Source organism: Elephantulus edwardii, unplaced genomic scaffold (assembly GCF_000299155.1).
Source record: "Elephantulus edwardii isolate Elephantulus edwardi_28Jun2011 unplaced genomic scaffold, EleEdw1.0 scaffold00008, whole genome shotgun sequence".
Classification (NCBI taxonomy): domain Eukaryota; kingdom Metazoa; phylum Chordata; class Mammalia; order Macroscelidea; family Macroscelididae; genus Elephantulus; species Elephantulus edwardii.
This window is the reverse complement of record NW_006399758.1, coordinates 11071307-11084081: the sequence shown is the minus strand read 5'-3', so window position 1 is coordinate 11084081 and position 12775 is coordinate 11071307. Positions and strand designations below refer to the sequence as shown.

Sequence of the window (12775 nt, the reverse complement as noted above, 5' to 3'; positions counted from 1 at the left end):
GAATCTTGCTTGCATGGAAAATCAATGATAGTTAACTAGTAAAATGTGTATAACGATTAAAGTGGGAGAGGATGAGAGCAAAGGGGTAAGATGGGTGGGGGGAAATCACAGAGTCAAACAATTTGGCAGGTGGAGGGAAGGGTGGGTAAAGGAAATAGGACATATATGGCGGGAATCTGGAATAACAGGGTAATGGTGGGCATAGCTCAATGATTAGTTTTATAAAACATAATAAATGGAAATAATTATATTAAACAATGTAAGAAAAGGATAGTGTGAAACAATCTATTTAAACTTTGTAAGCAAACCAATATAAAATGAAAATTTTTAAAAATAAAAATGTGCAACAAAACTCAAAATCACAAAATAGCAAACTTCTTGTTCTAATGAAGACTGGTGGACCACCCGATTCTATGATCCTTACCATCATTTAAGTTTGGAACTAAGCTCATCCTAGTGGATCAACGTTAAGCCCAAACAACAGACAAACATTTCTTCTTTAGAGTAGCAGAACATTTCCAATAAACAGATTTTAAATTAATAAAACTGTCAAAATATTTCAATATACAACACGCTATAAAGTAGAACAGAAAGTTAAACATATAAATAGATCAGTTAATGGTGGAGACCATAAAATAATGATCCTAAATTTCCAAACTAAGGAATCAAATCCTATAAGCTGTTCATTGCACAAAACCAATCTCAGAAGCTATTCTTTAATTTAGTTACACAGTTACTTGTCATTGCTGTAAATAAACCCATCACATAACTTTTTGCCCATTTATCTTCAAATCAGCCATTAAGGACATATTTGCCTGGAGTAATAGAGGAAGGGAGCTCTGGTGCCCTAAGGGTAAGAAGAAGCACTGCAATCCCAAAGGCACAGCTCAAATTTACCAGCTGAGAAGAATGGACAACCTCCTTCTGTGATTTACTGCCTCTGAAAACCGAGTGGAACATCATCTATGATTTGGTTCCAACTCGACAGCACAAAACAACAATTGAGGAAGAAGAGTCATCAGGAAAAGGAAGAGAAAGGGAGAAAATGGAACACATGACTAGTTGCCTATATGCACAACAGCCTCACTTGTCACAAGACCAGGAAAAGTTGGTGATTACAAGCTACTGAATTATTTGATCAACATTCTGATTTTAAATCAGAATATCATCAAAAGGGGAGAATGCAAATCAAGACCTAAATTCTGATTTTACATCAGAATAAAAAAGAGATCAAAAGGAGATCATGCAAAGCAAAACTTTAAATCCTCATGGAACCCACACTTTCTAAAGTCATGAAGGTTAGAAAACACTTGAAACTACTACCCTAAAAATAATCTTTACACCTCAAACCAACTACAATTTCTGGAATAGTCTTCAAAACTATGCATCAGTTTAACAACAAGAAAAGAAATATCAGCCATAAGAGTGTGAGGGGTTTTTTTTTAAAAAAAATCTACCTGTACAGAGTCAAACTGACAGTTAAAAAATCTCAAAATAATAGATAGGAAACTTAGAGGACAATGAATTTATTTTAATAGGGAGGGAGTACTCAGAAATGTGTGCGAATGATTGCACAACTCAAAACATATAATCAATACTATTAAATTTTACATGCAGAAATATGAATTAGTGTATGTTTTCCCCCATGTATATCCTCAATAATAAAATAAATTCCCTTTAAAAATAGTGCATTAAATCCATTTCCAATTCTACCATCTGTGGTTCAGTGGATCATGATATAAGGGAAAGAACAGGGACTTGACATCAGGCAGAACTGGGAACAAAAGATAGGAAAGGATATATTTTTTTTTTAACTTAGTCACTTCAAATATAGATTCTGAAAGCTTAAACAAATTACTCAATTCTAGCCCAAATCTTTCCAATTTGTCAAAAAGGAAAAGTATAGCTACTTCATTATACTATTATTAGAACTAAAGTAGAAAATATATCAAAACCACCAAGCATATTTGTTGATCCTAACAAGTACTCTAAGTACTTGTATTTTCCTCTTGCTCTGATGCCATGTATCTTTCTCATCCTCCTACTCATGATCTAAAATGTTTTGCTTCATATTATGGAAATTTCCACATTACTACAAAAGTGGGCAGAACAGTAAAATGAACCTTCTACATTCTCATCCCACTGCATTTCTATGCTCTACCACCTCCCTTCTGTCTCTCCACCTCTCTAACTCAGATTACTTTGAAAGGTACTTCCAAGTGATTAAGATCCCATTCCTTTTATTCTTGTTCTTTGTGAGGCAAGCATTAAAGAATGGGGAAAGTCCAGGGCCCATAAGACCTATCAGGACTCCAATGTTACACGCAGGATTAGTACTGAGATAATCTAACGCAGGCTCCTGAGGCTTTTACTGAGACAAGGTACATAATGTTTTGCCATGCAGCATAATATCTATATCTCTAATTTTGCTCAGGCTACCAAGTTTGCCTTCAATTTCCTTATGTGTAAAATGAGCTAAGAAAAGCTTTCTCACAGGGCTGTGGTGAGTACAAATGAGAAAAAAGTACAGAAAGCGCATAACACAGGGCTTGTCACATTGCTTGCCTGATTAATGCAGTCTATTATTATCTGCCTATTTGGTCTTTCACAAGGTCTCATATACATTTAACTTTCCATGTTGAAACATTCATTATGAGCATGAATGCTACACCCTTTTTACTTGCTCTCTCAGGATTACAATCACATGAAAACAAGCTGAGCTCCTAATCTAATAAAATAACCAAAAGTGTATGTCTTGATGGATGAAAAGTAAAAAGCAGCCACAAAAGAGAGCTCTACTTGATTTTAGAGGAAGGAAAAAAATTGGTGGATATAGTCTAGTTACTTAGTAACTAGCAAAAGTTTAAAGTAGGTCGGAATGCATAGGCAGTGTGATTGAAGAGTTCATGATAATGAAAGAGCAGTTATTGATGACTGCTCTTCACCAGGAATACTGACAGGCACCGTATGCATTTAATCCAGCGCAGCCATTGAGCGTGCAGATTCTGGAACACAGGTGGCCTTGGCGTGACATTAGAAGGGGTCTCACGTTTGCATTCCCCATCTATTTTCCATTTATGTGAAACCTGTTGAATGTATTGACTTCTTTTTGTCCTATTTTTTCTCACATGTCAAATGTAGATAACAGTTTCTTATCCAAATGATATTAAGAATGGCTCTGATAGCATAGTATGTTCCAGGATGCACTATTAACCAAAAGGTCAGCTGTTCAAATTCGCCAGCTGCTCCATGAGAGGAAAAAAATGGGCGGTGCATCATTGGAAACATTATACCCTGGACTGTTAACCTAGAGGACGCAATTCGAACCCCCATGCTGCTCTGCAGAGAAAATAACTGTGGCATGCTTTTGTAAAGATTTACAGTCTCAGAAACAATATGCATCAGTTTTACTCTGGTGCTATAAAGGGTCTATGCGTCGGAACCATTTAAAGAGGTGTCAGTTTCACAAAATATTAGAAAATATTAATATAAAGCTGGTATACAATTTAGAATGGTGTCTGGCATACAATAAGTTCTCAATAAATGTTAGTTTTTTATATTATTTATATAAATGTCATAATCTATATGACATGCTTAATACAGTCTAGAATACAGCGTTATGTTTTGTTTAGTCCTGTCTGTGATTCAGTTTTCCCTAGCTAGCTACTGGACTCTGAATTTTATGGCCACCAGAGGGTGCTATGAGGACAGGATCGCTCCTCATTCAAAGTTGCTTTTCAAGCAGCAAAGAATGGTAGTTCTGGTTTGGGGTACTGTTCTGGCTAGGAGTGTCCTTTGCTCCTGAACTTGATTTACATGCATGCCTTTCCAGAAGCCTGTGTTACCCTTTTATTATTTAGTAAGATTTAATATTTTCATCATTTCTGCCCTATTGATTCTAATCCACAGAAATTCTCCAGGACTGAGAACTGTCTCCCAAAGGCTTTCTAAAAACTGCCCTCTTTACAGAAGCACAATTCCAAACCTTTCTTTCATGAAGCAGCTGGTGATTGTGAACCACTGTCCTCTCTGGTAGTTAAGTACTTCATCACTGTGCCACCAGAACTTACTTTATCTGATTCTAGTTTAAATTAGGTATGAAAATGGGAATTATTTGGTACTGATTGAAATATGGTTTTAATAAAAGTCTTCTTCAGTAATAAAAAAAAAACAGTAAATGTGCATAGACTTTATCAAAATCATTGTTGTCATTGTTGTGGTAACGTGCCATCAAGTTGCCTGTGATTCATAGCAACCCTGTGTAGAGCAGTGGAAACATTGCTCTATCCTGTGCCAATCTTACTGTCTCTGACACACCTATCCCCATTACTCTGGTCACTGAATCAATTCATCTCATCCAGGGTCTTCTTCTCTTGCACTGTCCCTCCACCCTCTCAAACATGATCTCTCTCTCCAAGGGCTGGTCCCTCCTTACATAATGTCCAAAGTATGTCACAAGAAGCTTCAGAATCCTTGACTCCAAGGAGCAGCCTGGTCTCACCCTCTCTAGGTTGAATGTGTTCGTTCTCCTAGCAGTCCATGGTATATTCAATACTCTTCTCCAGCACCATAGCTCAAAGGCATCAATTTTCCTTTCATCATCCCTAGTCACTGTCCAGCTTTTTGATGCATAGCAAGTAATTGTGAAGACTATGGCCTGGATAGGTGCACCTTACATTCATAAAACAGTAGAACTGTTAGGTAATTAAATGAAAATCAATGCTCTAGAGCCAAGGAACATACTCATCTGCCTGTGTGGGAAGAAATAAAAGTGAGAAAGAGGAAGATGGGATGACTTATTAAAAGGAACTGGTATTCAAGAGTGTTAATTTTACTTTTTTAGTTAGTGAATCAAAACATATTTTCATGATGCAAAATTTCTATTTGAAGTGAAAGAATATTAATTTTCTTGTTTTCATAAAATAATGCCAAGTATTACATTTTACTGTCTCAGGTAAAATATCATGAGTTATATGAGCCCATTTTCTGTAAAGGACTTTCCATCTTTTTGTTGTTATTGTTTCTCTTTCCATATATTTAGCCATAAACATAAACTTCATTACATTCCCCGTCTGAGATCTAGACTGACATGCACCAGCTATCGATACAGGCAAATATGAAATATTTATTTCCAGGTGCTCTTCTTCTGACACCAGATGTACTATCATATCATTTTTCCCTAGTAACAAATCATAACACAATGAAAGCAGAAGATGATATGAAAACCTAGCATCTGTCTAATAAATCAGGCATTGAAGGTATTTAAAAAACAAAATCTGTCACCATGTAGAGAATTTTTACTGGCAGTTCAAAACAAACATAAAATTTCTACTGTTTGAAATTATAATTGGTTCTTATTCCTAATAATTACAATAGTAAATATTGAAAATATGACTCAAATATATGGAAGCTCTTTGCCCCCGGAGTTTGAGAACCTGTGTTCCAATGATTCCTAGGTTTATATCCCTGAATGAAATTTCTGTGATGAACAGCAGTTCATGTGAGCATGGCCCGTAAACAACTTACAGTAAAAATATCCCAAAGAGAACATGTGACTCCTTCCCAAACTGGCACCTTTTCTTTCTCCACTTTTCTCCATTTCAGTAATTGCGTTATAATTCCCAACTCTAGGAATCATTATTGATTGCTTTTATCTATTGCCCCTCACCCTCAATCTATTGCAACTTTCACTGTCATCATCTTTAAAATGCATTCCAAAATAACTTCTTACAACCTTAACAAGTACGATACCAAGCCCTGGCACAATTCCTCCAATGGGTAGGTGTAGAAAAGTACAACTGTCTGCCCTGTTGTTTTTCATACCATCATCATCATATGTTTTTCATAACACCATCATCACTATGTAGATATCAATAGAATTCAAATACTTTGCATAATACATTGTTACTAGCTGTTTTTACTTATTTTAAGTGTAATGCTTCCGGAATTATATTCATTATTCTATAACAAATTATAAAGATCTGACGTTTCAACTGGAGATGGTATAACACATGACATGCAGTACTTCTCAAAAAGTATCTAAACACAGATCTTTAAATATTATCAGGAGTTTCCAAGTAAATATTTGAACTTTTTATATGACTCAGATTGTTTAAAATTTTAGACAGTGGATTGAATGACAAGATCTATATTTGCTGTTTATTAGGTGCATAGTCAACTTACCTTATCTAGTTCATCTGAAATTGCAATACCTGGATTCAAAAAGAGTATGAAAAACAAGTTTTAGAAGCAATTACCAACCTATTACTATTTAAAAAAAATATCATTGGAAAACAAATATTCCTCATTCTATCTTTCTTTTTTATTAATGTTTCAAAAGAGCATGGAACATCTTTTCTAGTTACATCTTTTAATAATAAAACTAAATTGAGAATTTAAGTAAATGCTGACAACAATGAATATCTGACACAATGCAATGATGTAATGAAAAAACAGACCGCCTAATAAATAAACAGACTGCTTGCAAACTGTGAAAGTCAGTGGATGCTTAGAAAGGCAAACGCAGAGGTGGCAGGCACACTACAGCTGCACTGTTTCAGTGGTAAACAAATACTGCTAACTTAGTGTGCTGCAATTTATACCCCTTTAACCATCAATTTAGACTCCTACAAAGGTAAACATACAATGAAATGTGTGAGAATAAACACTTAGTTTTTTCAGGGTCTCACAAGTTTTCTGCCTGTGACAGAGGGCAGCCCTCAGCTGTTCACAGTTTGTTTTCGTGGAAAATAGATTCTTTTTTGGACAGGTTTTTGCCTGATACAGGTTGCAGCTTTTTTTTTTTATATTTGTACAAATATGTTTATTAAGTCCTTTTTTAAAATGTAAAAACAAATGAGAAAGCATTATGGAAGATAATTTACATTAGTTTATATTCAGAGGCTTAGATGTTAGGATTCCAACACGTATTTGAATTCATAACACTGCATATGCCAAGTATAACTAGGAAATAGACAACTGTGAGAAGTGACATAATTTGATGCCTTTTCTTGAGGTTTTTGATAGGAGAAACCAGAGAGAGTAGAAAGGAGAGCCAGTAAGCCTAAGCCACTCATTGTTGAGATACAAGAAGCCATACTAAAGAGCATCTAAAAGGGAATGCAGGAATGACGCAGCAGATGTGGTAGGGGATGATAGACCACATCAGGAGGCAGACAGAGTTACAACACAAACTGCAGAAGCAGGCAGCACAAAGGAGCTAGTGGAGGAAACAGAGTAGAGATGATCTTACGACTCAACCTTGTTGAACTATCAATCTATCTTTGTCCTCTGAACAACTACAACAGTCTCAGGATTGCCTGTTTGACTGCCAGAGTCCCCTGGTGGCATAATGGTTATGTCTTCAACTACTAACTGAAAAGACATTGGTTTAACCTGTCTAGAAATTAAGCTCTGGTGGCCTAGTGGTAAGAAGTTGTGCTGCAATCCTGAAGGCATGCAGTTCAAATCCACCAGAAACTCCTGTGTGATTAACTGCCTTTGAAAACTTGCCGGAGGGTCAGCTATGTGTTGGTTCCGACTCAATGGTAAGCAACTACAACAACTTAGAAGTTTATCCAAAGAAGGTTCTGGTTATCTTCTTCCAAAACGTCACAACTTCGGATCTTATGAAGTCCTGATCTACCCTGTACACACAGAGTTAACTCCATGTCAACCATGGAGTCATGCCAACCATGACTCCAAACATGTCAACCCTGATTCTTCTCCTGTGCTGTCCCTCCACCCTTCCGAGCATGATGTCCTTCTCCAGGGACTGGTCCCTCCTGGCCATGTGCCCCAAGCATGTGAACCATAGCTTCAAAATCCTAGCTTCCAAGGAGAAACTTGGTTTCATCCTCTTCAAAACAGACCTGTTTGTTTGTTGTCTTGGTAGTTCAATACTCCTCCAGCACCAAAACTCATAGGCATTGATTCTGAGGTGTCTAGTTGGTGTGTCTCCCACTTTGGATTCTCAGCTTGCTAGAGTTCTGACTTTATTTTTTTTTATTATTAAATTTTATTAGTTTCAATGAACACTCACAGGGTGCAGCTTTAGGGGCAATCATTATTTAATTTAATAATATAGTAACACTGAGGAGTCAGAGAAAACATTTTTTTAAAAATAATGATATTTAAAAAAGAGGAAACAGATGAGAGTGCTTTAGTAATCTAGCCCACAAATTAGTTTAGAATGAAAGATTACAGAGCTAGTGGATAAATGATTCTTCCTAAAAAGTTCCTCTTCCCGTCATTTACTCATCCTCTACTGTACATCACGCAGTGTGCTGTCCTTACCATTACAAAAAAACTGATCTAAGTCAGTAAACATATTTTGGCCCTTATGTTATTTTCCTATTTGTTACTAGCATTCACTACTCAGATAATCACTTCTTTTTTTTTCTTTTCTTTGCCAGTGATTCCTTATTTTATTTTTTCAACTTTTCCTTTCAGGATTATGGACTGTGCTACCTCTCCTTTTCACCAGGTATCTATGTATTGATAGAGAGATAGAGATAGATATAAATTCCCTTTAATAATCTAACTATCCCATTGATACTTTTAAGTCTATATTCTCTGTCCCCAGTGTAGACCTTCATCCTGAACTAGCAGCTGAATTCTTCTGGGCATTTCACTGTCAACATGTCAGAATAATGTCAGCCTCCTCCTCTCTCTCACTTCTCTTTCCTGAACAGCAGTTTGCCTCGGGCTCAGCATGGACATTGTGGTTGGCCATCTAAATAGACACGGCCAGCTCTCAGGTATGTGGAAAAAAGGAAAGGGAAGCTGGCTTCAATTCCCTAGTGGGGGATGGCCAAGGGGCAAGCACTGGTCTAGAGGAGCACAGGAGACAGAACAATAGGATTTACAGCTAACGTTCAACAGACTATAAAAAGCTAAAGAAGAGTTCATCTGAGTTAAAAAATAAGAATGATAAAATAGTCTTAAAGTCTTCTAAACTGCTGGCATACATATTTCTTTTTATTATTATTGTTTTAGTGCTTGCTGTGTGCTGCCGAATCAGATCTGACAGGCACAGGAGAAGATTGCCCCGCCTTCTGCGGAACATCTGGTGGATTCGAATCATGCGCCTTTGGGATTGCAGGGCAGCTTCTTGCCACTAGGCCACCAGACCTCCCTTAGTATACATATTTCTTAACATTTACATGTTTTGATAACGTGGCTTGAGAAATTAAATAAATCCCCACTCTATTGTATATAACTCCACTTGCTATTATCAAATGTCAAACTGCCTACGGTATTTCTCATTATTTTTCTTTTTTTTTTTCAATTAAAGCTTCAACTGATTAAAAACATGCTAAGGAATCTTAATGAAACACTTCTTTCTGAAGTAAGATTGTCTAATGGGAGCCATTTATATTCTGTAGCCAGGATATTTCTCTTAGTCTAATAAAAAGTTTCCCAGCTCATGCCTCAGAGAAAATGAACCACATTTAGGCACCTCATTACTCCATAAAAGATAACGTTTCACTCAGCAGAATACGTTCAAGGTTCATCCACGGTGTAGCATATATCAAGCCTTCAGTTTAACATAGTAATATTCCATAAATAAACCATAAACCACATTTTGTTTATCCATACATTTATTGAAACTATGTAGATTATTTCCATCTTTGACTTACTGTGAACAGTTCCACAATGCACACCTATATACAAGTATTTCTTTGTGCAGTCTCTTTCAAATCTTTTGAGTATATATCTAGAAGTACAGTTGCTAACTTGTGTAGTAAATTCCTCACTTAACTCTGGAGCAACAGCTAGTGTATTTTCCATAGTGGTTTCATTATTTCAAAATCTCACCAGAAAGGGAGCTCTGGTGGCCTAGTGGAAAGATACTGCACTGCAATCCCAAAATCTCACCAGAAATGGAGGCAGGTTTCTACTTCTTCATAGTCTTTCCAACATCTGTTGTTTTCCTTTTTTGTTTGTTTTGAAGCAATGTCTTACTGTTATGATTTGTATTTTTCTGATGAAACTGGGCATCTTTTCATGTCCTTCTTTGTTACCTAATTATTTTTTCTGATGACATATTGTTCAAGTCCCTGGACCTTTTTTTAGAAAAATAGTTTTCATTTTGTTGTTAGTCTACTGACTGAATCCAAAACCTGGATTTCGTATCTATCATAAACAATGCTAATTTGTTACTATCATACTTTAGCTAATAAAATATTATTACGCTTTAGTTTTTGTTAATCATAATATTTCTATTGGATTACTAATAAACTCTTTTGTCAAACTACAACATTCAAGTATATATGTCTAATATTCATTAGAGTCTATAAATTTCTAAGTACTTAAGAGTTTGTAGGAAATACAATCAATGAGTCTATTGAGAGTATGGATCTTGGGTTTAGTTTTTAATGATAGTTTTCTCTACTTTGTAAGTATATTAATTCTCTATGATTTCATCCCAAACCAGTAAATATTGGTGCTAACTCATAACAACCCTCCATTATATCCAAGGCTGACAACTGTAGTGGGTCCAATTGCCCATCCTTTTCCCTTGGGGCAGCTGGTGGATTCAAACCTCCTGAGATGCACAGTCTTTAGATAAACAGCACAACTTGCTATCGACTATGCCACAGAGCGCCCTGCTGTGTCAACAGCATGAAATAACTTATACAGGCATTTAGTCTACTACCTAGCCCAAACCACATGGTTAACAAATGCGCAGTACTGTTATTACCACGTCTATCTCATGAGTGATAAATCTAGTTAGCTGGATGTTGTTTTTGTATTAAAAAACTGTGGTTGCCTCCAACTTATCATACAAATCTTTTTTACTTTACTTTGCCTTGTTTCTTTGCCTTCAAGAGACAAAGGTCTAAGAGTGTTCCTTGAGAGCAGATTCATGAGCCCATTTAATATAGTGAAACAGGACTTGGAGGAGAAGCAGATGATGACGGTCAACAGAGGACCTTATAGGTCCTTATAGGTCAGGCCCACTAACAGGCTAACTCAGTAGTCCTCATTGATTTATGAAAGATAAATTCAGGGAGAATTCTCCTTTTGTTAACAACAGCTTAGGAGGAAATGTCCACTATTTTAAGCAAGTTATATAAGTTAATAAAATATAAAATCTGGGAGGAAGTGTCCTCATGTTTTAGTCTAGTTAAAATTTTTAAAGATTACAGAAATTGGGAAGCAGTGATGAGCGGAAAAATATGCAAGATAAAATGCAGTGGATGTTATAGCATGTATGAAGGGTGGCCCATGAGTTAAGTGAAGAACTCTTAAGAGTATTTTGGAGCACATGGTCTTCCTATCGTGCATGCTGAATATTAAAACAAACGTAGCTCAATAAAAGTGGGCAAAGAAGCTTAGCTACTTATAAGAGTATCCAGCTGTAGCAGCAGACTGGAAAAGATTGGGGAAAGTTGGTCTTTCATAAAACTGAGCTTCATGTCTAGCTAAAGACACAACTCTCCTTGGTCAGAAATAGATTTCCTAATCAGTATTAACCTCTGTTTGTGACTTCCATTCATATCCTTGAACTTGCATGCCTTTCCATTTATCCTAATCCGCAGAGAGCACAGTGATTTCTCTTTATTGATAACCAAGATTTTGCACAAACTGCCAATTCATTCATACATATATATATATATATTTAAATGCTGGGGCAGAATATTTCTGCCCACTGTATTTGGACATCCCAGTTGGATCTTAAGATTAACATTTAACTAACTTCTTCTCTTCCTCCAACAGTACCATCTCTTTAATTCCAATTTAAGTTACAGGCACAAACTTTCATCTTGATTATAAAGAAACAATTTGACAGCAACAACAAAATATACATATGTTCTTAATCTTAATTCCCCTGCTTCCTTCAGATCAGTCAGAAAATCCCAATGATAACATCTTGTTAATTTTCTTAAACTCATCCCGGCTCTCCATTTCTATTGCTACTGCTTTATTTCAGCAGTTGTCACCTCTGCCCTTACCTCTAGGCATGTACTACATCAAATCTGTTTTCCATGCCAGAATGAACTTTCAATAGTGTAAACTCAAGGATGATCTTTACCTGCTTACAAAAATTCCCATAGCGACAGAAGACAGGTAGGGCCTCCCTACAGAGGGAGAGGGAGTGTTACTTCCTGAGCTAGAGTCCACCCTGATGCACCAAGGCAATCCTTAAGGGTTTACCAGATTCTTGCATTTGCTAACCCCTCCCTCCTGAGTCAAGCAGAAGGTTTTCAATAGAAAGAGGTTGGCTTCATTTGCATTGAATTCTCTTTGTGATTTACTTCCTGATAATTTTCAATAAAGATACAGAGAAGCTTGGCTTGGGGTCTTAAGTAGAGAAATGCGGGACCCCTGTTTTATGCTCTCTGCTCTATCTAAAAAAAAAATTCCCTTAGCATATAGGCAAACTTAACAAAATTTTTAAAAAAGGAGAAGACACAAATAACTCAATTAAGGAATCAAAGAGGTGACATCAGAACAGAACTAGATAAAATTAAATGTGTAACATAGGAATATTATAAAAAGCAATACTCTGATAAATTTGAAAACTTAGAAGATGGACAAATTCCTTAAAATTCATATCCTAGCTAGATGGGCATGGACAGGTGTAGAACACTTTAACAGACCCACCAAAAAAGAAGAAATTGAGTAGGTCATAAAAAGACTACTCCACAAAAAGAGTCCTGGACCAAATGGCTTCACAGCTGAATTGTAGCAAACATTCAAAGAATATTTATCACCAATCCAAGCAGATATAGGCACACCCATGTTTATTGCAGCTTTGTTCACAATA

The 12775-nt window shown here is 36.3% G+C and overlaps 1 protein-coding gene across 1 annotated transcript in view; it reads right to left on the bottom strand.

Moving 5' to 3' along the window:
• LOC102856777 (chromosome unknown open reading frame, human C8orf34) overlaps positions 1-12775 on the bottom strand; it is a 429483-nt gene that overhangs the window by 383004 nt on the left and 33704 nt on the right. The window contains exon 4 of the mRNA XM_006880533.1: positions 6184-6212. Coding sequence (XP_006880595.1) covers positions 6184-6212 — 29 coding nt within the window. The remainder of the gene's footprint in view (positions 1-6183; positions 6213-12775) is intronic.